General features: G+C 38.7%; 1 protein-coding gene across 3 annotated transcripts in view; it reads right to left on the reverse strand.

The window, feature by feature from the left end:
- Positions 1 to 26,481, reverse strand: part of LOC124787777 (protein pigeon) — a 485,699-nt gene that overhangs the window by 67,235 nt on the left and 391,983 nt on the right. For 2 of the 3 annotated variants that reach the window (XM_047254670.1, XM_047254672.1), the window contains 2 exons: positions 17,427 to 17,611; positions 7,916 to 7,993 (listed from right to left, as the gene is read on the reverse strand). In XM_047254670.1, coding sequence (XP_047110626.1) covers positions 7,916 to 7,993; positions 17,427 to 17,611 — 263 coding nt within the window. The remainder of the gene's footprint in view (positions 1 to 7,915; positions 7,994 to 17,426; positions 17,612 to 26,481) is intronic. The other variant, XM_047254671.1, reaches the window with a different exon arrangement.

Consider the following 26,481-nt stretch of genomic DNA (forward strand, 5'->3'; position numbering starts at 1 on the left):
TAAAAATGAACTGAAAATGGTAGAGGATACTGGATATGATACTATAGACCATTGCCATGCATTAGTGTAAATCAGCATCCAGATGTAAAAGTCATGAGTGAAAAGCTATAATGCACACGCAGTGTCCAAAATGCAAGTTCCATCTTTGTAAAGCAACAGGAAACTTCCCAACAAGAAGTACATCCGAGTCCCAAACTATGATAGATAACATTTTTTTAGATGTAAGTAGACATCGGAATTATACTGTCAGGCAGGTTATAAGTGTGCTATCAGATCATGATGGACAAATTCTCACTCTTTATGATGTTAATCTGTTCAAAAAAACAATTTCCTCAATGGAAATTCATAAGAGTAATGAACGAAGAGGCAAAAGAAATGGTTGCAGCAAATGGATTTGTCTTTAGCATGTAGCCTTGATAATGTTGTAACTTAATTTAAATGTTTTATAAATGAATTCTATGCTCTTTTTGAAGAAATATTTCCAAAGAAATGGGTCAGAAACAGTGCTCCAAATTCTGTAAATAAGCCTTGGATTACAAATGGTATAAAACAGTCATGTAAAACCAAAAGGGAAACTTATGCTGCAATAAGATTATCTGCATATGTAGAAAAATGGAAATACTACAGATTATACTCTAAAATTTTAAAGAAACTAATTCAGAAATCGAAAGCACTTTATTATGAGAAGAAAATAGATAATTCTAATAATAAAATAAAAACAATTTGGAGCATTGTAAAAAAAGAAACAGGAAGAGATACAACAAGCAAAGAAGATGTAAATAAAATCAGATATGAAGGTACCCTAGTAGATAAACCCAAAAGTGTGGCTGAGATTTGTAATACACACTTCCTGTCAGTAACTCAACAGATTGGTTGCAAGCCCAATGTTGATGAAGCTGTAACTCTTTGTCAAGCTGTATATTCAAACACAATTTCAGAAATGCACCTTAATCCTGTCACTATAGATGAAATTCAAAAAATCATCATTTCTCTAAAAAGTAAGAACTCTGCAGGGGTTGATAATATTTCTAGTAATGTATTGAAATATTGTCACAGAAGAAGCTAAGTAGCACCGTGGTGTAATGGATATGATGCTAAACTGTTGCATTGGGGATTGTGAGTTCAAAACTCACCTGGACTGTAAAATTTTAATTTCTACATTCAGTTCGAGTACATTCTAGAAGTATCAAAGAATGACAAAAATCACTGTACTGGAATGTTCTGCAGCCGTATATGTACTGTATATGTTCGGGCCGGAGGCAGTTCGCTCCGCGCTCTTGTATGTGCAAGTGCTGAATAAACTTTCATTAAGTGAAATTAGTGTTCATCATTCATCTAATTACACCTTCTTCTACGTGACATTATTCTGGTGGAGACGCTGGGTATTGGAATTTGTGATATTGTACATTATCGACGATACAGTGGCTCCCATCAGGCCATGACAGAGCTGCCGTTTATGTGGAGAGAAACCTGAGTTCAAGCCATATTCAACAGATCACAATCTACCGGAAACAGAAGAAGAGGACGATATGATGACAGCAATGGCGTGCCACCACACGAGACATCCTTCCGAGTTCTCTGGTGATGATTGCCAAGATCCAAACAAGTGGCTGAAGGTATATGAGCGTATAGCCAAATTTAATAAATGGGATGACACCGTGTGTTTGGCTAACATATTTTTATACTTGGAGGGCACTGCCAAGCTACAGTATGAGAACAATGAGGAGAAGTTCACAAGGTGGGAAGTATTCCAGGCAAAACTGCCCAAGCATTTTGGCAACACACAACGACAGAAGTGCAACGCTGAAGATAAATTAAAGTGCAGGGCACAGCATCCAGGAGAAACTCAGCATCCTACATTCAAGATGTCTTGGAGCTGTGTAAAATAGTGGATCCTAGAATGAAGGAGGAAGATAAGGTTGCACATCTCATGAAGGGTGTTGCTGAGGACATGTATCAAGCCCTACTCATGAAAGAGGTTTCAACAGCAGACGACTTCATAAAATGGTGCCAGTATATCGAGACAATGAATCAAAAAAGAATTACACACAAGAAGTTTGAACAGCTTTCAAACATCGTATCGATGTCTGTGATGGAGGAAGCAACTGATTTCACAAGTGTTCTTCATCAGATAGTGAGAGAGGAAGTTCAGATGGCCCCTGGATTGTACAGTGAGCAAAAAACCGAGACACTTCAAGAGGCCATAAGGGAGGAAGTTGAAAAGACATTTAACCCAGTCTCTCGTCCCTTTAAAACAGTGAAAAAGTCGGCAAGACCCAGGTGGAGTTACGTTCCTACAATGCCGCATGAGGAAGAGTGACGTCTGGAGGACCCGGATAACCAATAACCAACCAATATGTTCTCACTGTGGACAACTGGGACATGTGGTGTGCTAATGTCGGGAAAGGCAGCAGATATTTGATGATGTCCACGCCAGAAGACAGCAGACCGATCTTAGCTGACACCAACTCCAGGCTGACAAAGATGAACAAGAAGATGTGGCTACAGGACGACGTAGGTCGCCATCGCCACAAGCTAGCCACTGGAGAGGATGCTCCCCAACATGCTGATCAAGGCCTCCATCGCCGTTTAGAAGTTCCAGCTGATCACATAGCTGCTGCAACCTGGAAAACTAAAGGGTGCAACCTTCCTTGGAGGTGAAGCTGCCGAAGAGAAAAATCCTCCGCCGTCGATCACTACAAAAATGATAGGAAACTACATCGATATCCTCATGGATGGCCAACCAGCCCAAGCTCTTGTGGACTCTGGGGCATCATGTTAAGTCATTTTGGAGAAGTACCGTTGGCAGTTGCAGAAAACTGTATTCATAGACAACAAAACATCTCTGCTGAAGGTGGCTAATGGGAAATATGTAACATCCACAGGGAGATGTACCATTGGTGTGGGTATAAGTGGCCATACACAACCCTCAGAATTCATTGTCTTACAAGAGTGTAGTCATGAAATCATTCTGCATGGGACTTTTTGAAAGCTTCTCAAGTGGTTACAGATTGTGGTCGCTCAAAGATTACGCTAGATGAGATGAGATACTGTGGACAGGAAGATGTGCATCCGTGTGTGTGGAGACTGTGTGGTGGATGAAGTGATCATTCTTGCAGTCACATGTCAAGCCATGCATCGACCCATGGATTTTGTGTGGAATGTAAAAGAAGCATATCACTGAAGAATGACTTAGTCATCCCAGCCTCAGTCATCTCGTTTAAGAATGGATTCAGTGAAGTGTGAATAGTTAACTATCACTGAGAACCGCTGATCCTTCCAAGACGCATGTGCATAGCAAATGCTGAGCCATTAATTGAAGAACAGCGCTGAGCGTCACAGAAATCTCCCAAGCCAAGTCTGGGGGCAAAATTAGCACTACCACTACGAGACAAGATCTTCTAGCTTGACTATCACCAGATCTCACTAAGAAACAACAGAAGAAGCTACTTAGCATTCTTCAAGAGTTCTCTGAATGCTGCAATCCACAGGGTGAAGAGCAAATTAGACAAATCAACAGTGAAGCACCGGATTAGCACTGGAGACCATCAACCAATAAGCCAGAGAGCATACTGTGTGTCAGAAACAGAATGTTGAATAATTCGCGATGAGGTAGAGAATGATGAAGAATGACATCATTCAGCCTTCGCAGAGCCCATGGTCGTCACCAGTGGTCCTCGTCAGGAAGAAGGAAGGCAGTTGGTGCTTTTGTGTTGATTATAGGAAGCTTAATAAGATAACTAAAAAGGACATTTACCCTCTTCCACAAACTGACGATATACTAGATTGTCTGAATGGGGCTGAGTTTTTCTCAACCATGGACATGTACTTGGGATAGCGGCAAATCGAAGTAGATGAGGCGGATCATGAGAAAACTGCATTCATCACCCCTGAGGGCCTGTATGAGTTTAAGGTAATGCTGTTTGATTTGTGTAATGCACCAGCAACTTTTGAACAGATGAGGATAATCTTCTAAGGCACCTGAAGTGGACAATGTGTCTTTGTTATTTAGATGACACTATAGTGTTCTCAGAGACATTTGATGAACATATAAAAAGACTGAGGGCTGTTCTTAAGTGTCTCCAACAAGGCGGACTGAAACTTAATCCAAGAAAGTGTCTCTTTGGAGCAAAAGAAATCAAAATACTTCGACACCTTGTGTCAAACGAAGGTGTGCGGCCAGACCCAGAAAAGGTGAGATCTACAACGGAATTTCTTATTCCCAAAAGTATTAGAGATGGGAGAAGCTTTCTTGGATTATGTTCTTATTACCTTCGTTTTATCAAAGACTTTTGTATCAAAGCCAGGACACTCCAAGAGTTGTTAAAAGCTGATGCTAAATTTTCTGGGGTGGTGCTCTACAAGATTCTTTCCATGTTCTGGGAAAAGCTCGGATGACTGACCCTGTACTTGGTCTGTACGATGAGAGAGCATCTACAGAACTACAGACAGACGCCAGTGGGTATGGGATTGGGTGCTGTTTTGGTGCAGATTAGGGATGGAAAAGAGAAGCCTATGCTTTTAGGGCACTTACAAAAACTGACAGAAACTACTCAACTACAGAAAGAGAATGTCTTGCTGCGATCTGGGTCATGTGCAAATTTCGACAGTATCTCTATGGAAGGCCATTTACAGTTGTTACAGACCATTATTCACTTTGTTGGTTGACAGGTCTGAAGGATCTAAGAGTACGACTCACCAGGTGGGCACTACGTCTTCAAGAGTATAACATTACCATAGTATACAAAAGTGGAAGAAAACACCAAGATGCCGACTGTGTCTCAAGAAACCCTGTGCTAGACCATCAAGACTTTGATGAAGATAGTGACTGTCTCGCTGCACTCCAGGATCTCTCTGCTGAGCAGAAGAAGGACACCAAGATATCTCAAATTATGGATTACTTTGCAAGAAAAACTTTCCTCCATTTGGAAAGAGGTGGCTAGCAGTGATTCCTAAACACATGCGCTTAGATGTTCAACAGAAATTCCATGACACACCCAAGGCCGGAAGTTTAGCATTTATTAAGACATACGCTAGAATCCACAAGAGATTTTTCTTGCCAGGTTTATTTAGGAGTGTCTGTCACTATGTGTCGCACTGTTGAGAGTGCTAGAGGAGAAAGGCAGTTCCTCAGAAACCACCTGGCTGACTCATACCAATTCCACCAGCCAAAACACCTTTCCAGCATTTTGGGGTTGACCTCCTTAGACGATTTCCAACGTCTGGTAGTGGCAATAGATGGATTATTGTTTGCACTGATTATTTGACATGCTATGCCATTACAAAAGCCGTGAAAACAGCCGAAGCACCCGAGGTAGCCAAATTCATCGTGGAAGACATTGTATTAAAACACGGTGCCCCAAGGTCATTAATTACGGATCGAGGGAAAGTTTTTATCGAATCTTGTGACAGAGATAAACCATCGGTGCAACATTACTCATCACATGACGACTGCCTACAATCCACCAACTAATGGGATTACTGAACGCCTTAATACGACCTTGGCCCACATGCTTTCAATGTTCATCAATGTTGCACAGAGGAACTGGGATGAGGTACTACCTTTCATGATGTTTGCCTACAACACTGCTAAACAAGACACCGCAGGATTTACACCATTTTTCCTGGTGCATGGGCATGAGGCAACTCTGATGATGGACACTGTGTTTCTGTTACATCCTGATGACATGGACGACGACTACATCGGCCAGGTGTTAACCAGAGCTGAGGAAGCTCAGTAGTTAGCTCAACTCTGCATGCTGCAGGCTCAAGAAAACGATCGCCGAAGGTATGACACGAGCCACTGCTCTGTTGTCTATCAGCCTGGTGACCTCGTCTGGATCTTCACTCCTACTCGGAAGGTTGGTACCTCTGAGAAGCTCCTCAGGCTCTACTTTGGACCTTATAAGGTTATAAGACAGTTGTCTGATGTTACTTATGAAGCTGAAGTTTGTGTCCCCAACACAAGACAACAAAAGATCAGAGATACGGTCCACATCCTTTGAATGAAGCCCTATAAGGATCCTACAACCCAGGGTAAATTCGAAGCTCCAGCGACGGGCAACAAGCAGAAAGCTGATGAAGAGCATAGCGGCAAAAGAAGTTCTAAGAAGATCATCAACAGGGCAAAAATCAGTCATCAGGAGCCGGAGTATGCAGGACCGATGACTCGTTCCCAGATTAGGAGGATGTAACACCGAGGCACTGTTCTCTTAAGGATGGAGCAATGTCACAAAAGAAGCTGAGTAGCACTGTGGTGTAGTGGATATGATACTAAACTGTTGCATGGAGAGTCGTGAGTTCAAAACTCACCTGGACTGTAGAATTTTAATTTCTATATTCAGTTTGAGTACATTTTTGGAAGTATCCACAAATGGCAAGAATCATTGTACTGGAATGTTCTGTAGCTGTATATATACTGTATGGGGCGGAGGCAGTTCACTCTACGGTCTTGTATGTTCAAGTGCTGAATAAACCTTCATTACGTGAAGTTAGTGTTCGTCATCCATCTAATTACAACTTCTTCTACGTTTGCCTACAACACCGCCAAACAAGACACCATAAGGGACATTCTCTGTCATATTTTCCATGTTGCCCTTCAGAAAGGTGTTGTTCCCAGTAGACTTAAGTATGCCATTGTGAAGCCCCTGTACAAAAAGGGTGATAAAACAGAACTAACAAACTAACTATCGACCTATCTCTTTGCTGGCAGCTTTTTCTAAAATTGCCACTGTGAAGCCCCTGTACAAAAAGGGTGATAAAACTGAACTAACTAACTATCGACCTGTTTCTATGCTGACAACTTTCTCTAACATTCTAGAAAAGCTAATACATGTAAGAATTATTCATCATCTCATGAAGAATGGAGTTCTCAGCAAGAGCCAATTTGGCTTTCAAAAGGGCCGTTCAACAGAAGATGCAATCTATGCACTTGCAAATGAAATCCTAGAAACCCTTAATGAAAACATGCTAGCACTTGGTGTCTTCTGTGACTTGTCTAAAGCATTTGACTGTGTTGATCACCAGACTCTCTTGCAAAAACCAAAATTAGTAGGAATAAGTGGTGTTGCAGGAAATTGGCTACAGTCATATCTCCAAGACAGAAAACAAAAAGTTTTCTTGAATAGCTCAGGTGGAGAATGTGATGTTTCTTCACATTCTGAAGTGAGTTCCATTACATGTGGAGAGCCTCAGGGCTCAATTCTTGGGCCACTATTATTCCTGATTTTTATAAATGTTCTACCATCATGTACAAGCCTGCCGTGTAAATTTACATTATTTGCTGATGATACCACACTTTTTATGAGCGGTACAACAGATAGTAATCTTGAGGAGTTCATTGATCACATACTCTCAGATGTGGTTAACTGATTCAAGGTGAATGGTCTCTCATTAAATTCCAGTAAGACCAGATTTATTCAGTACTGTATAAAAACAGTAAAAGAGAGAGAGATAAGTGTGACATGTGGTAATCAGCCAATAGAAAGAATGGAAACAACCAAATTTCTTGGAGTGCACATTCACAAGAAAATGATCTCGTCTTCCTATATTACAGATCTTTGTAAGAGGCTTAGCTCTGCTACATATGCTTTACGGGTTCTCACTACATGGAATGAACCTAACACTGCAATGTGGCATACTATGGCTATTTTCACTCAATCGTTGAATACGGCATTATTTTTAGGGCAACCGGCCATTAGCAAGGAAAGTGTTCAATGCTCAGAAGTGAGCTTTAAGAGTTATATGTGACTGTGCTCAAGGGACTCCTGTAGAAATAGCTTTTGAAAACTTAAAATATACATAACTACATGCCAATATATTTTTTCTCTCATGTGTTTTGTCTGTAAAAATATAAAGATATGTCACCCAAACAGTAATTATCATGAGCATAACACAAGGAGGAAGAATGACATACACAGCGGGCACAGAAATTTGAGCTTGGTGCAAAACGGTGTCCACTACACTGGAACAAAACTCTTCAATGCTCTTCCTCCTGAAATAAATACAGAGATTCATAACAGGAGTAAGTTTAAGAAAGCACTAAAAATATTTCTGCTAGAAAAAGCTTTTTAAGGTCTAGATGAATTCTTAAACAAATAAATTGTAAAATTTTAATATTATATAATACAAGTTGACATAATGCCACTAAGAACATTATTTAACTTGAGCTCTGTATCTGTGTGTGCTCTGTATCTGTTTTTCCATAGTGCTTTAATGATTCTAAGAAAACATGTATCATCTTTTTTCTGTATTGCTGCTCAAAGAATGTACTGTATAAATTTTTATATAATTATGTACTCAAATGTCTGTATATGCTATAAGATTAGCATATTGTTTTTGTAAAAAACTGACTTGTTCCAGAACCTTGTGAACCCAACACATTTGGACCTATGGAACATGAAATGAAATGAAATAAAATAAAATAAAATGAAATCAACACAACTGCTTTCTACAATTCCATGCAAAATAAACTTTGTATGTCACCAGCATCATTTAACGTTCATAAAGCTTTCTTTAACAATTTCACGTAACTATTTTATGAGCGTATTGTAATGGATCTGGGAGATGTTATTTTTTTTACCGTATTTGTCGATACCAAATTGTAAATGTTTTCTTATATTTTTTGTCAGAATTTATTATAATTTGTCTTATTATATGTTAATTTACTTCTGTTTTTGAGAGTGAAAGCATATTGATTACTATTAGAAAATGTATCAAAGAATAGCAAAGAGACTGATTACAAGTGGAAGCTTGTGTGTTGTGTAAAATATCTTTGACGTTGGAGTTGTCTTTGACTATAGTCAATCGGCAGATAACTCTTGGTGTGTGTTGACGGAAGAACAATGTGAAGGTCGCCGTCATAAATAATTTTGAATTATGTTACTATTTTTTTTGTATTAACTATAAAAAAGAAATTACATTTGAAGAAATGGTATTTGAAACACCAAAATGAGGCAAACACGTTGAACCACGTCTTTTCTGCAGCCGACAAAGATGCATTGTGGAATCATACTTAGACAACTGAAGCCAAGACTAATATCGCCTTGCAAACGTCTAACGAAAAAGGTACTGTCACGAAATATGGCAAATTTAAGTAAATAAAAAACAGTGACCATATTTTCAACTTGTGTCTTAGCCGGGATGCCATATTTCAACTGGGGGCTCAGCCGGGATATTGTGTTCACGAGATCTTCAACAGTGCTACGAGGAAGAAAATTTTTGTGTGTTAATACCAGTTTCTTCAGAATGTGTGTTACAGTATTTGTGTTCATCGGGAAGTAAAAGTTTTGAGAACAAATGTTTTGGCAAAAAATTTAATTTTCGACAGAAGAAAATACTTCAAGAATTTTGGTCAACAATCACATGAATGGAAAACGTGGTTTTGCAACAGTAGAAGAGTGTTCCAGATAACTCATGAAACCCTCGTATTTTGTTAAAACAATATTTTTATCTTGTTTTGTATTGTTGTGTATAAATTTTTGTTCTTCACAATGACTTATGAGATTTTCGAGAGTATTGTGCCTAAAGTATAAAGTAGTAATTTAATAGACTTCGAACATCAGGACAGGTCAAATGAAACAGAAAGAACCGATCAATTTGATTTAAAAAGTTTTCTTGTAAATTTCACGAAAGAAATTAAACAATCAGTTGATGACAATAAGACTTACTGGGATGAAAAAATTGATATAATTTTGGTGCAAGTCCAAGCAGTCAATACCCAAGTGGGTGATCTGTCGAACAGAGTTGGCAGTGTTGAGGAAAAAATTGAATCTGTGGAAGCAAAAGTAAATGAAATTGATGCTAAATTGAGCGGTGAAATTAATACTGTAAAAAATGAGTTACTGGTAGATAGGGAAAGAAATTTAATTGATTTTAATGAGATAAAAGGGAAAATTAAAAATTTGGATGAGAACACAAAAGTTTTAGTAAAAAATGTACAACAAGAAACTGACAATCATTTGGTTACTCTAGAAAAAAAAATAGAGTGCAATGATTTAGAAAACAAAAAATCTGTCAAAGAACTTAGCGAAAAAATTGAAAGGTTTGACGTTGAATTTCAAAGCAAAAATCACAATGTCAACACATGCAATCTTGTATCTAATATTCCAGTGAAGCACTTTTCGGTAGATGGACCCCTACATCCCACTGATTTTATACAGTATTGTAAGGATTGTTTTTTACCTCACTCACCAGATGATATGAAAATTAAATTTGTGAAAAAATTCTTGGAAGGGGAAGCTTTGACTTGGGCAAACCAGATTGTAACTTTGGGGATGACCTTTTCAGAATTTGAATCAAAATTTCTGGAAAAATTTTGGGATAATCTTAAACAAACTAGAATCAAAAGTGAATTTTTGAATGGGAGAAACTATATCTAGAGAATCAGATGGGAGCATGAAACAATTTTGCAAAAGTGAACTTCAAAAACTTATTCATTTAACAAAACCTTTGGATGACTTGATCAAAATTGATACCTTAAAGAGAAGATTGCCATCAGCAATGCAGTTGAGTTTAGTTCATTGTCCTGATAGTAATGTAGAGCAGTTTCTCAATTATATTGAAAAGTTGGATAGAGTAACAACAAGAACACATAGTGGGTTTACTCAGAAAGGTAATGGTCAAAATTGGGGAAATGACAACTTTCAAAAAAGGGAACAAAACAATTATCATAGTGTCAGTCAAAATTCAGGGGGATATAACAATTTTCAAAAGAAGGACCATAATTTTTATCCATAACAAGAACAACACTTTCGCGGAAATAATCAACAAAATAGAGAACACTTTAGGGATCAAAATCACAGAAATTTTGATAGAGATCAGTACAATAGAAACTACCATTAATCAGGTAATGTTTGGCATAGGAATGGGAACAGAAATGTGGATCAGAGGCATTGGCAGAACCACAATCAGCAGTTCAAACAGGAAATAAAAAACGAGTAGACGCCCCCTTGAAGGTCCGCAAGGTTGAGGCAGAAGGTGAGCATGATGAAAGGACCAACGGATGTGACTATCATAAACCCAAACATGACAGTTCCAAACCTAAGCTATCACATGAGGTCATTAATTGTTACTTATTGGAAAAATTGCAAGAGAAAAATAATGATGATATTGATAAAGATAAAATTTTCAGTACACAAGAACATACAGTAGATAAAAGTAATTGTGATTCACTTAATTTAACAGAGTTTTACACTTGGTCAGAAAAGAACAACACTTTGTCAGATGATGTAATTTGTAGTAGTTCAGAGATGTGTGTGAATGAAAGAGAGAATGCATGCTGTGAGAATGAAAATGTTGATGAAAGGGATCTGGTAACTTTAGAAAGGGGAAATAATATTTTGGGGGATAATTTGAATGTGTATGACCTGAATATGTGTAATGATAATGATGTTGATGATAAAGTTGATAATGATGGTAATGGTATTGATGATGATGTCGAGGAAAGGTATTTAATTGGTTTAAATAGGGAGTTGGGTATACACATGGTTGAAAATGGATTAAATAGTGAGAATATTATAGAAATTCCCAGGGATGTTACCAGGATGAATAAGGCTCACAAGCTGGGTGTAGGTGAAAGTGTGAATTTTGATGATGTTGGTAAAGAATCTGACTACACAAATAACGATGACATATGTATAACTTCTAGCCTAAGTGAAACTTTTACAGATACTACTGATACACACACATTTCTTATGAATATATGGCTGAACAGTGAAACTATTTCTTTTGACAAGAACTTTAGAAAGATGCTTATTAATGTATGTGAAACTGTATGTCCTGAGTTGTGGAAAAAGGTGAGATATTTTATTTTTGAAAAGCTGAAGGATAAGTACTTCAATAGTATACAATGTGATTTGGATGAAAATTCTTGGCTATTTGAGATAATAGAGAGTACTAATGACAATTTTGTATCTTGTGCAAATTTTATAACTGTGACAAATAATACATGTAATGATATACCATATGATTCTGATAAGTATAGGTTCGGGGAAATTGAAAGTGATTTATTACATGAGGATACAGGTTCTGAGAAAAGTGATCAATTTTGCAGTCCTTATATAAAAGTTCAAATTGGGTCATGGATTGGTAAATGTTTAATTGATACAGGAAATGAGATCTCGGGAATATCTGAAAGGTTAAGCAAGAAATTGAAAGTGGGGAAAGATTATGTTGAAATGCCAGTTGTTGGGGTAAAGATAAAAGGTGCTACTGGGAAGAGCAGTAAATTGGTAAAAAGCCAGGCTTTAGTGACATTTTTAATTGAAGGCAAGTTGTTCACACATGGATGTTTTGTAATTCAGGAATTTAATGAGGATTTTCTTTTGGGTATGAATTGGATAGTAAAAGTAAATACAGCATTTGATTGGGTTGGAAGAAAACTTTTGATAGAAACTAGTGAAAGGAAATACATTCAGACAAATTTTGTGAACACACTTGGTGATCAGAGTAATGGAAATTTTGACAGTATCAATTTACTAAAAGAAAATAGATTGGAGAATATTGAAACTCATAGATTTGATACTGATGAAGTTGAATTTAGGAATTTAGTAAATTCGAAAATTTCAGAAACACAAAATTTATCTGGGGAGCAAAAACAACAGTTAGAAAATCTGCTGTGGGAATACAGTGATGTTTTCAGTGACATACCTGGTAGGGTAAAGGGTTATCAGTGTGAGCTTCAGGTAAAACCTCATGAACCATTTTTCATAAAACCATACAGTATTGCAATATCAAAAAGACCTGCTGTAGAGAAAGAGCTGAAAAAGATGGAAGGATGTAATATAATAGAAAGGAGTATCAGTGCATATAATAATCCTCTAGTAGTAGTTATGAAAAAAGATGGTGGAGTAAGATTGGTTTTGCACTCTAGACACTTAAACAAAATTTTTTTCAGACAGACAGACCATCCTGAAAATATTGATGAGTTACTCTATAAATTTACAGATATAAAATATATGTCAAGTTTGGATCTAACTTCGGGTTTTCATCAGGTACCGCTTTTGGTTAATTCTAGGAAATATATTGCTTTCTTGTACAATGGTAAGAGTTACCAATATTGTGTTGTGCCATTTGGGTTAAATTCTTCTGTTTCCGAATTTATAAGAGCTTTGGATCATGTACTGGGGCAAGAACTTGCGTCTAAACTGATAATTTATGTAGATGACATTTTGGTTACAGGGCAAAATTGGGAGGAACATTTTTCGATTTTGAAGTCAGTTTGTGAAAAACTTAGAAAAGGGGGGATGACATTGAAATTAGAGAAATGTAAATTTGCAGTTTCTGAATTAAAATTTTTGGGTCATGTTGTCACAGACAAGGGAATTTTGGCAGATCCAGAAAAAATTAAAGCAATTTCAGAAATTCCTATTCCTAAGACTAAAAAACAATTAAAGTCGTTCTTTGGGTTATGCGGTCATTACCAAAAACATATAAGTGATCAGAGTCTGAATGCATCATGTTTAAGTCAATTACTTAAGAAAAACACTGCTTGGGTTTGGGATAAAAGTTGTCAGGAAGAGTTTGATAAAATTAAGCAAGAGTTGAGGAAGCAACACTTATTACACAGACCTGATTTTAATTTACCATTTTGTTTGAACACTGATAGCAGTAATTATGGGCTTGGAGCAGAGTTATTTCAAGAAAGAGTAGAGAATGGAGTTAAGATACATTGTACCATAGCATTTGCAAGCAGAATGTTGCTCAAGCATGAAAAAAATTATACAGTCACAGAGAAGGAACTTTTGGCAATTCATTGGGCTTTTACAAAATTTAGAATTTACCTTATTGGACATAAAACCATAGTATTTTCGGATCACAAAGGTTTGAGTTACTTACAAGAGTGCAAATTATACCACAGTAGATTGACCAGATGGGCAATATTTCTGCAACAGTTAGACTTTGAAATCAAACACATTAAAGGTTCTGAGAATGTAGTAGCTGATTCACTTTCAAGGTTTTGGGGGAGAAAAGGAGATTTTTGAACAAGAGGAGGAAAAGCAATTTAAAATTAGATACTTGAAAGGGGTGAAAAATGAGAAAACAATTAGAGCTATGTGTAACAAAATTAGAAAAAAATCAAAATTTAGATCAGAGTTGGAAATTAATCAAAGAATGTTTAGGCAAGAAGGGGTATGAGAAACTTGATAAAATGGTTCAAATGGCTCTGAGCACTATGGGACTCAACTTCTGAGGTCATTAGTCCCCTAGAACTTAGAACTAGTTAAACCTAACTAACCTAAGGACATCACAAACATCCATGCCCGAGGCAGGATTCGAACCTGCGACCGTAGCGGTCTTGCGGTTCCAGACTGCAGCGCCTTTAACCGCACGGCCACTTCGGCCGGCGAGAAACTTGATACATTTTACAAATTACATAAGGGGATTTTATTTCGGAGAACAGATGTAGATTCTGATAATTGGAAACTGTGTTGGCCAGAGGCAGATGCTGATAAGCTGATCATTTACATACATGAAAGTTTTGGTCATTGTGGGATACAGAAGTGCATTCAAAAGATACAAGAAAATGTTTATTTTTACAATATTGGAAAGAAGGTAAGAAAAGAATTGGCAACCTGTGACAAATGTCAGAGAGTTAAAGCGAGCAATCAAAGATGTGGTGGAGAGATGCGAAACATTATTCCGGAAAAACCTTTAGATCTTATCGCAGTGGACTTAATATGGAATGTTACCAAAGAGTAAAAGTGGTCACTGTTACATATTTGTTATGGTAGATGTATTTTCAAAATTAATTAAACTATATCCAGTGAAAAAAGCTACTAGCCATGAAATTATAATAAAAATTGAAAGAGATTATTTCGCACAGGTGGGTAAACCAAAAGCTATATTATCAGATAATGGTTCACAGTTCACCTCTAAAATTTGGAAAAAGTTTATTGAAAGATCAAAATTGAAGCATATACTTATATCTGTTTATTCTCTGTCGACCAATCCTGCAGAAAGATATATGAGGGAAATTGGGAGACTTTGTAGAACCTATTGTAGCCATAAACATCCAACTTGGTTTGGGCACATTCGAAATTTTGAAGATATTATGGATAGCCTACAACATAGTTCCACAGGATTTTCACCGTATGAGAGTATGTTTAATATTAGACCTCCAAATCTTATATCAGAACTTATTGAATTTCCTAAATGTACACCTTTAACTATGCCAGAGAGAGAAGATATTGTTAGGGAAACTATGAGGAAACAAGGGGAAAAGAGGAATAAAAGACATAACAATAGGGTAAAATTAACCACTTTCAAAATTGGGGATCTTGTTCTGGTCAAATATCATGAAAAATCAAAAATGTTAACTTCAGAAATTAAAAAATTCTTTGCTATCTATATTGGGCCTTTTGAAGTCATAGAAAATCCACACCCTAATGCTTATTGTTTGGTGTATCCTAAGTCAAAGAAATTATTTGGTCTCAGGAATGTTGTCTCTTTGAAACTGTATAAACAGAAATCATAATTTCAAAATTTAAATAACCTATTATCATCTAAAACAAAAGTCCTCCACTGGAATATGCTTGTTAGAACAAAACTACCTGTACAACCAAGTATGTATATTTGCATGTATAAATTAATAATTTGAAGTCACATGTTATTTGAAACTGATGAAAAAACACTGATGTAACAAAGAATGAGAGAAAGATTTATTTTTACTTTTTTACACAAAAAAGTCTCCCTAGTGAGCATTTCTGAATTTTTTCTAATTTTTGGAAGCTAAGTCTTCCCTGTGGGTGAAGGCATGCATGTGAGGACATGCATGCAAAGGTATAAGTTTCAAAACCAATTTTAGATAAAGCCTCATGATATATGAGCAGTTTATTGTTGTTTATACTGATGTTGTGGGGAGCAAAAGTACTCTTCACAAGAATGTGACTTGTAGTAATATTGTAGTAGAGAGGCAAGTGTACATAAATAATTGCAAAAAAAAATTTAGATAATACTGATGTATCTTTAGCTGTACTAAAAGAAGAAAATCATAAGGAAAAAAAATACAAAAAAACATGAGTAAAAAAAATTTTTAAAAGAAAATCATAAACAAAAAACATACAAAAGAAAAAAAAAACATGAGTAAAAAAAATCAAAGTAAAAAAAATATATATATTATAAGGCAAATATATATATATAAAAAAAAATTTAAATCTTATTCTAGGAAATGAGTTTTACCTTCCTATTATTTTCAATCTGTATGCTGTATGTTAGAATATTTCTCATGTGTGTTTTATACTATGTACATTTGTCATGTCAAATAATTTCTTTACTTGAATTTTTTTTGTATGAGATTGATGGGGAAGTATCATTGTAACAACAGCCAGTAACAAGTCCACAGATTCAAAGAGTCCAAATTTGGAAGAGGTTATCAGACTGCATCATTAATGTACTAATTGTGTAATACAGATCCATTACTGAGTGTGGTCGGGATTTTGTTGTATATGTCCATAACAACAAAAGCCCTGGGGAGCAGTTGTAATGGATCTGGGAGATGTTATTTTTTTTTACCGTATTTGTCGATACTGAATTGTAAATGTTTTCTTATATTTTTTGTCAGAATTTATTATAATTTGTCTTATTATATGATAATTTACTTCTGTTTTTGAGAGTGAACGCATATTGATTACTATTAGAAAATGTATCGAAGAATAGCAAAGAGACTGATTACAAGTGGAAGCTTGTGTGTTGTGCAAAATATCTTTGACGTTGGAGTCGTCTTTGACTATAGTCAGGCGGCAGCTAACTCTTGGTGTGTGTTGACAGAAGAACAATGTGAAGGTCGCTGTCATAAATAATTTTGAATTATGTTACTATTTTTTTGTATTAACTATAAAAAAGAAGTTACATTTGAAGAAATGGTATTTGAAACACCAAAATGAGGCAAACACGTTGAACCACGTCTTTTCTGCAGCCGACAAAGATGCACTGTGGAATCATACTTAGACAACTGAAGCCAAGACTAATATCGCCTTGCAAACATCTAATGGAAAAGGTACTGTCACGAAATATGGCAAATTTAAGTAAATAAAAAATAGTGACCATATTTTCAACTTGTGTCTTAGTCGGGATACCATATTTCAGTATTACCTAAATGTTCCATTTTTTAAAAAAGGTCACAATAAGTTTTGCCATTAAATATGCATGTAACTCACAGGTCCTTTGTACTGGATCATCCACAATTTGGGTTTGGATAGACCAATTTTGGTTTCTGCTATATGAAAAATGTTCTAGAAATAAGTTCTGCTTGGGTACCAAATTAGAAAATTTTCATCCCAGAAATGAAAAAACTGACTGAAAGGGTTAACAGGGAAACTGTAGTATAGCAGTGCTAGTTCAAAAGATTTTACACAGCAATTACTGAGAAATAAGGAGAAAGGGGGACCAATGGCAACTGATCTAAGATTTTCTTCTATTCTACTTACATGAGAGCAAATCCTTTCTCTTGCTCTTTGTACGAATCAATGCCAGCACACTGGCATAACATAGCACACAAATGTTTTGAAACTTCTAGTTGAGCTGCAACATAGCGTGTTGCTACAACATGGACATTCATTGGAGTTTGCCTGCTCCCATTCTTTAACAAATGCATGCTCAGTTCTCGTAGATTCTGCAACGAGTGAAACAAAGAATTTCATTCTATATCAGATTATTGCTAGCTCATTTAGAGTTCATCAAATTTCAACAAAGTTTAAGATACTAATAATACTTGTCATCATCAGTTTTACTTCAGTAAGCTAACAGCTGATATATATTTTCCAGGGTCCGAAATTGATGCATCTATCCAAGTTTCACCATGATGTCAGGTTTTCTACCCTTTTTTTCTTCACAAATTAGAAGTTATAAATTTTCCTGCATCACATATTCCTGTATTAATCATTGTTGGATAGATCAAGCATTAAGAACAATTTTGCACCATCACACCAAGTTTGTTTCAAAAAATAGAAATGCCATGAATTTTATGTGTTGTTTGAAAACATACTAAGTTAATGCATTTTTCTTCATTATAGATGTATGTAAGAACTGGCCGCCATTTTTAAAAAGTCCATATTTTGCTACTGTCATGACTCCCAAAGAGAGGATAAATAAGTCAGACTTTTTATCTTATGCTCATTAGGCATATTTTGGGGTTAAATGCTCTGCATGACATATAAAATGTTGAATATCTGTCAAAACTTCAGATAGTCAAATAGAGGACAGAGAAAAAGGTTAAGTTTTGAGTTCCAATGGTGTGGTGGGAACAGTAAAATTGCTAAATTCTACTTCAAACCATGAATTTCAGATCAAATTGCCAAAAATTAATGTACAAAATATCAGAAAAATCTTCACAAAATAAAACACAGTGAGTAAAACATAATTTTCTTTTGTTGTAGGTTAAAGAAGATTCAGTGTCGAATAAAATCTAGTGGCAAAAAAATACATTCAGAATTTAAAAACAATTAAGTCCTGAGTTCGTAAATTATGTTGAAACCTATAAACACATTTAAGAATGTTGTAAAGAGAAGAAAGGAACAGCAAAAAATAAATTAATTCAGAAACAAAGAAAAAAATCAAATGCAGTTTAGGCAGTTGTTAAATCACAACCTGGAATTAAAGTCAACAATCAGGAAATATCAAAAATTAAGATACAATATACATTAATTGCAGCTGTTTAGTACCAGAATATGTAACCGATTTTGTTATAAATGCAGCAAAATATGTAAATGAAGAACACTACCTAGAAAATAAACAGTTACTTCTTTTTAATTAAAATATGACTGAATGTTTAAGTAAAGTTGATAAAGTGACCCACAACGAGGTAGAAAAAGGAACATTACCCTTAAAAAAGAGGGATGGGATGATCTCCCCACTGAGGTCCTTAAAGCAGCTTCCAGTATAATAGAAGGACCACTATCCATGGTCATAAATCAATGACTGGAAGAGGCATACTTTTTAGATGCTAAACTGAACCCAGGTCCAACCCTAATTAAAAAATGGCTCCAAAGAAGACATGAGACACTACTGTCCCATCTCTCTTCTTCCCGTGTTTTCTAAAATCTTTGAGAAACTTATTACAATACAAGTTGTAAATTACAATAAAAGATACAATAATACACTCTCAATAAATTAAACTGGTTAGCAAAACAGCAGAAGCACAATTTATGCTATTGACAATTCTGTGAAAAATAATAATTCATGTATTTACAAGTCTCAGAAATCTACAGGAATTTTCTGAAACTTTACTAAAGCCTTTGACAGTGTAAACCAACCTTTATTCCTGCACAAATGTTAAAAATATGGAATGGATAGCTACATTTTAAAATGCTTCAAGTCATACCTAAAAGATAGAAAATCGCTCAGCAAAAAATATTTTAAATGGAGTTTCACAATGCTCCATATTAAGGCCAATCCTATTCCTTTTTGATATAAATGACCTATCATTCAACATAAATTCCTGTTCAGTACAATTTTCAGGTGATACACCAGTTCTAGTTGAAAATAATAATGCAAAGTTCCTGAAAATATCATAGGTGGACTAGAAAACTTGATACCTAGTTCCATTTAATGTAAATAGATTAAAATTAAATATTTTAAATGTCTAATGATCTTCAGAAAATCAATAAAAATTAAGAACTAATGGAAGCAGACTGTGTAAAATTCTTAGGAATGCATCTGGATGAAAACCTGTCAAGGTTGTTACATATGGCACACTTCGCAAATAAATTAAACATCCTGGCATTTGCTACAACAAACTTAGCCAACACAACTGATATGCACAGAAAATATATTGTACCACAGTTATTTTGAATCTGTGGTGAAGTATGGGATTATCTTTAGAGGAAACACTGGAAACATGAAAAGAATACTGAACTTGCAAACAGAAATTGTCAGAAATATGTGCAAAGAAAGGCCAAGAGTGCCTTGTTGTCCACCATTAAGAGGTCTGAATACATCAAGTGCTCCTTCCCTGTTTGTATTTGATTTAAATCTTTTTATGCATAACTACCCTGATCTATCCTAGTAATAATTTCCAATGTAAGTACAGAACAAGGAATAAAAAAGATTCACACTTCCTACCTACTGCCTATAGTTCTTTGCCCAAATTCCATGGTACACGGGAAAGAAGATTTTTAATAAATTAAAAGAGTAGTTTTCTGAAGAGAAAACTGTACAGAACACTAGTCCAAAAGCGTTATTAGTCTTTTTAGATTAGATTAGATTTACTTTCATTCCAATTGATCCGTAGTGAGGAGATCCTCCAGGATGGGGAACATGTCAGTAGAGGAATTCTTGTACGGCAGTATTGTTGACTGATTAGGATACAGCAAAAGGAGCTTTCAATTATCCATTTTCATATAGTGTGTGAAATTAAATTGTGTATTATAATTAGACTGCAATAAATCATTGACTTAACTTGTACGTTATGAGACAATCGGCTTCTGATTCTGATTCCAGTCAGTATCCTAATTTTTGCAGTTGATTTTAAGACACGTACTATGAAATCATGATGCCACTGCTCCTTCTTTCTAAGTATTTTCAACTTTCAGTTCAGTTCCAGTTACGACTCAAGCATTTTGACAAAACCAGATACTGATGCTATGACTTCATATTGTCTGGTGCACTCATTCTATACAAGCATTTCACTCAAAGTGAATTAAATAATTTTGTGCATGACCTTGATCCACCTAAAAGTGTCATAAGAATTATTACATTTCAGACTTACGGAGAGGAATGTGCTATCCCCTGGAACAACCATCATTTATAGACAAAATGAGAAGTGTGTGGCGAAATATTTTGAAATGGGTGAAGAACTGCAATGTTAAAGGATCAATGAAGCTATGGGATAACAGTACCTTACAATGGAATAGTGGCTGTTCTTTAAGCAAATCAAAGATAAGTTTGAAGTGTGTTTGGTTGAATCATGTCTATTTACGTTGGTCATTATTAGACTGTTGTGGTGAACTTGAAAGGGTCCTGTAGTCTCCGTTCATCATCATTTTATTTGCTTCCCAATGATACTGAACTCTCTGGCATGCGTGAGTGAATGAATGAATGAATGAATGTGGGTGTGTTTCATTTTTCTGTACAGTGGTTTAGTTTGCTGCAGAGAATCAGCAGTAGTCATGCAGAATGGCCAACCCTTGTAGTTTTCAGGTAGGCAAAGAGGTTTGCTCCCTTTGTGTGAAAGTTACCAGTGTTAGGTTGGTGGCGGAAGCCTTGTCTCTGGGTTTTCCTGGCCAGGGGGTCGTGTGGGAGATGTTGGAGTGTGTGAGATGATCAGTCTGCTTGCAGCTCGCCGAGGGTCTGCAGCCAAAGTCTCTTCGAAGAAGGGTGAGTTGATTTAACCGTGTGGGGCATTGTCTCATAGGAAGAGGCGAGCTTTTAGCTTTTGGTCTCCTGTTTCATCTTATAAAGACTGATTTGCTGGGTTGCAGCAACGAATGCAAGGGTTTTGCGGACTTTAAGTTTGATTCCTAATGCAGACTTGTCTTTGATCCATAAGAAGAACGTAGCACAAAGGTGTTGCATATGTTGAAGTGCTCTTGGTTCAGTGTGAATGTTTGTGCGCCTGCAACTACATGTGTATGCAGTCTAATATTCTCCAAATCTTTGTAATTTTTGCTTCTTTATGAATTTTCTTTGTCTCATTACTTTTGTCCAGTGGAAACTAAACACATAGGTTAATATTAGAGTTTGTTGGCCCTCTGCCATTATCCTTTGTCTATTCAAATGTGTCCTCTGTAAGATGTTAATTGTTCATGGCTGCGTGGTTTGATGTTACTAAAATTTGGTCATGGTACGTAGAAATTGTGTCTCCACAAACCACGTGGGCACACAAGTCTGTTGTGAAACGTATAGCATTTCACAAGCGATTGTACTTAGTTACCAGCCAACAGCAGTCTATAGATGCATTACATCAATGTTTTAAGGAATAAATAATTTTGCCTCCAATCTTATCCAGTGTACCTACGCCATTTACCTTGTAGTTTTCCTTGTTAGCCCATCCATAGCGTTTCTATGCGCAAAGGTCCACTAATTAGCGTTATAACCTTTAATCACCAATAATTGCGTGGATATTCAAACACACTCACTTAGAAACAATAGCTCGTTACATGATAACAACTCAGAATCTCTTATTCGACTGCCATGCCGGGACATGCGGCCGGCGCCATTCGTAGCTAGGTGGCGCTCCTGCCCTCAGCCAAGTTGCGGAGCGCCTCTATCGCCGTTTGGGCGTACTGTTGTGGCGGCGCTGTTAAATGTCGTGGCACTGTCACAACACTTTTCCCCCCTTGAAAAAAAAAAACACTCTCTTCCTTGGAGACATGGACAGTGCATAGACATCCATGGCCTCTTGTGAGGCCCTGAGAACATCCCGCAGAGAGACACGAGAGTATGGTCAAAAATGCCCAGGACGGAAGCTCGTGCGTGGAACGTGCCTCCTGGACGAGATGATGGGTGAAAACTCCGGAGCAGCATCCATAGGTGTCGTGAACCTGGGGGTGTGCTCCAGCGAGATGGGTCCCGGAGAAGGCGGTGTCGCGACTGGGGCCAGTTCGGGTGAACTCGGAAGCGGTAGCGACGTCGGCTGCATCAACACGTACGGTAGATCGGCAGCAGTGACAGGACTGGCTTTCGGGCTGGTGGAGGCGAAGGAAGGGGCGGTGGCACCGGCGTGGCCACCACTCGTGGGCGCATCTGGTCGTAATGGGGAACAACCATGCCGTCGTCCGTACGTATTTCACAAACCCGGTGGCCGCAAAGAGCCTTGACCACCCCTGGAACCCATTTAGGGCGAGATCCATACCGTCGTGCCCACACGTCGGTGCCCACCGAGTATTTTCCCGCACTAGGGGACACAGCACAAGGCCTGACAGGGTGAAGCAGGTGCAGTAGAGTGCGCGGTTAGCGGCCATGCAAGAGTTCAGCAGGGCTGCGATCACCCAGAGGCGTGAAGCGATAAGAACTCAGAAATTGCAGCAGAGCATCATCTGTGGAAAAATCACTAAGGAATTTTTTCATCTGGCTTTTGAAGGTGCGGACAAGGGGCTCGACCTCCCCATTCGATTGCGGATGAAAGGGCGGTGCTGTAACATGATGAATCCCTTGTCCAGTACAAAAATCATGGAAGGCCTGTGAAGAGAACTGAGGGCCTTTGTCCGTGACGATCGTGGATGGAAGTCCTTCTAGCGCAAAGATTTTGGACAAAGCCAGCATCGTCGCCGCAGTGGTGGGTGACGGACATCGAACAACAAATGGAAACTTCGAGAAGGCGTCAATCAACAGTAGCCAATAAGTACCGAGGAAGGGGCCGGCAAAGTCAGCGTGCACCCGTTCCAATGGCTGCGCCGGATCAGGCCACGGAGAGGGCATTGTACAAGGTGCAGCCAGTTGCTGAGCACACTGACCACACGCAGCAACCATGTGGGCGATGTCCGAATACCGGGCCAATAAACGTGCCTGCGGGCCAGGGACTTAGTCCGAGAAATACCCCAAAGGCCTTCATGCAACAGTTTGAGAACATCTTTGCGAAGAGAGGCTGGCACCACGACCCGTGGAGATGCGCCATCTGTGGCCAGAAGAACAACACCATCACGAACAGACAGACGAAGGCGCAAGGCATGGTAGTTGCGAAGGGGATCCGATGCCCGGCCCTTGGTCCTGTCCGGCCAACCCCATTGAACAAAATCGATCACCTGACGCAGGACCGGGTCCCGCGTAGTAGGCGACGCGACCTGCGAACCTGTAAGTGGAAAACCCTTGACCGCATGACATTCTTCCTCATCAATGTGGAAACAGAGTAGTTCATCACGATCGAAAACCAGGTCGGGGCCCATCGGCAATCGCGACAATGCGTCAGCGTTGGTGTGCTGGGCCGTGGTGCGATAGTGAATCTCACAGTGAAAACGAGACAAGTATAAGGCCCAACGTTGCAGGCGGTGAGCTGCCTTATCCAGAAGCGACACCGATGGGCTGAACAGAGAGACCAGCAGCTTGTAGTCGGTGATGAGGTGAAACTTAGAATCATACAAAAAAACGCTGAATTTTTTTATAGCATAAATGATAGCGAGCGCCTCCTTTTCAATTTGAGAGTAACGCTGTTGCGCATCGTTCAGGGTCTTGGAAGCATAGGCGATGGGTCGTTCCGACCCATCCTCATACCGATGGGCGAGAACAGCCCCTGGGCCATACTGTGACGCGTCAGTCACCAGAACCAAGTGCTGACCCGGACGGAATGTGGCAAGACAAGGCACTGACTGCAAATGAGCGAGCCTTCAGGCGGACAAAAGCCTGCTCACACTCGTCCGACCAACAGAAAGGGACATTTTTGTGTAACAGCTGATGCAGAGGATGAGCTACCGCCACCGCGGATGGAATGAATTTGTGATAATAAGCAATCTTGCCTAGAAACGCCTGAAGTTCTTTGACCTTGGACGGCCGGGGTAGAGTGTTAATGGCCGCAATGTGCTGACGTAGAGGACTTATACCCTCACGTGACAAGTGGAAACCAAGATACACAATGGAGGGTTGGAAGAACTGTGACTTGTCCAGATTACACCTCAACCCAGATGAATGCAAAACCCGAAACAGTGAACGCAAATTGCGAAGGTGCTCCTCAGTGGAGGCCCCCGTGACAACAATGTCATCCAGATAGTTTATGCAGCCGCGAATGGAAGCCGTGAGCTGTTCCAAAAACCACTGAAAAATGGCCGGCGCGCTAGCGACGCCAAATGGTAACTGCTGGTACTGATACAACCCACAAGGAGTGTTGATGATGAGAAATTCCTTGGAAGAAGCATCGAACGGCAACTGATGGTACGCCTCTGATAAGTCAAGTTTGGAAAAGAACTGGCCCCCAGCGAGCTTGATAAATAACTCCTCAGGATGGGGAAGAGGATAAGTGTCAATGAGGCTCTGAGCGTTGACAGTGGCTTTAAAATCACCACACAATAGCAGACTCCCGTTTGGTTTAGGAACCACCACAATTGGTGATGCCCATTCGCTGGAGGTAACAGGAAGGAGAATCCTTGAAGCTGTTAACCTGTCTATCTCAGCCTTGACAGGTGCACGCAACGCCACCGGAATAGGGCATGCCCGGAAAAACTTAGGGCGAGCTGTAGGTTTAAGAGTAATGTGGGCTTCAAAATACTTGGCACGACCTACACCAGCAGAGAACACGGAAGAAAATTCAGAACACAATCCATCCAGCTGTTGATACGGAATATCCTCAGATTTGAGGTGCACATCATCATCAATGGAGAACCCGAACAACTGGAAAGCATCATAGCTGAACAGGTTTTCAGTGCCCGCATGATCCACCACATAAAACGTGAGGGGCCTAACAACAGACTTGTAGGCAGTGGAAGCATCAAACTGGCCAATGATAGGAATTTTCTGTTTATTATAAGTTCCCAGATTTCGCGTAACTGGAGACAAGGGAGGGGAGCCCAACTCCAAATACGTGCGAGAATTAATGAGAGTTACTGCAGAGCCCATGTCCACTTGCATGCGAATGTCTTTATCCAGAACACGAACAGTAACAAACAACTCATTTGGTTGAGAAAGCACACAGTTAACATCCATGTCCGATGCTTCGTCCTCGTCGACAGGAACTTTAGGTGACTGACACACAGAAGCAATAAGGCCTTTTTTCCTACATGAATTACACGTGGCCCAACGTTTTGGACATGCGGCCCTGTCATGCTGTACGAAACAACGTGGACATGAAGGAAGTGCGGAACGAACCTGCTTCGGTGGTTGCTGTGTTCGCTGTGAGCGTTGTGGCCCAACTCGATGTTGTTTACGCGAGTGAACCGCCGCCACATCTTCGTTCTCCTGTGAAACAGGCAAATTGTCCATGTTGAAAGTTGACTGTACAGCGCCCACATCACACCACATGTCTATTTGCGCGCCAGCAGCGTGAGACACTTCAAAGGATTGAGCGATGCTTAGAACTTCCGACAACGATGGGTTTGGCAGTTGTAGGGCACGTTGCCGAACTTCTTTATCAGGAGCAAGCCGTAGAATAGCATCCCTAACCATTGAATCAGCATAAGACTCATGATGAGTGTCCGTGACAAACTGACATTTCCTACTCAGACCGTGTAGTTCTGCCGCCCAAGCCCGGTAAGATTGATGGTGCTGTTTATGACACCGGTAGAACGCCACGCGGGCGGCAACGACGTGGGTGTTTTTTCGGTAATAGTTAGACAATAAGTCACACATTTCGTGGAAGGACAGAGAGGCAGGTTCCCACAGAGGGGCTAACTGAGATAGCAGCTGACAGATCCGTGGGGAAATCCAAGATAGAAATAACGACTTACACATAGGAGCGTCGACAATGCTGAAAGCCAAGAAGTGTTGCCGTAAACGCTTCTCATAATCCTCCCAGTCATCAGTGGCCTCGTCGTAAGGAGGGAATGGAGGCGGAGAAGAGGAAGTCTGACGATGAGTAAGCGACCTCGACAATGCCTGAATAGCAGCCGTCAGCTGTGTTTG

This window comes from Schistocerca piceifrons, chromosome 3, assembly GCF_021461385.2.
Source record: "Schistocerca piceifrons isolate TAMUIC-IGC-003096 chromosome 3, iqSchPice1.1, whole genome shotgun sequence".
NCBI lineage: Eukaryota > Metazoa > Arthropoda > Insecta > Orthoptera > Acrididae > Schistocerca > Schistocerca piceifrons.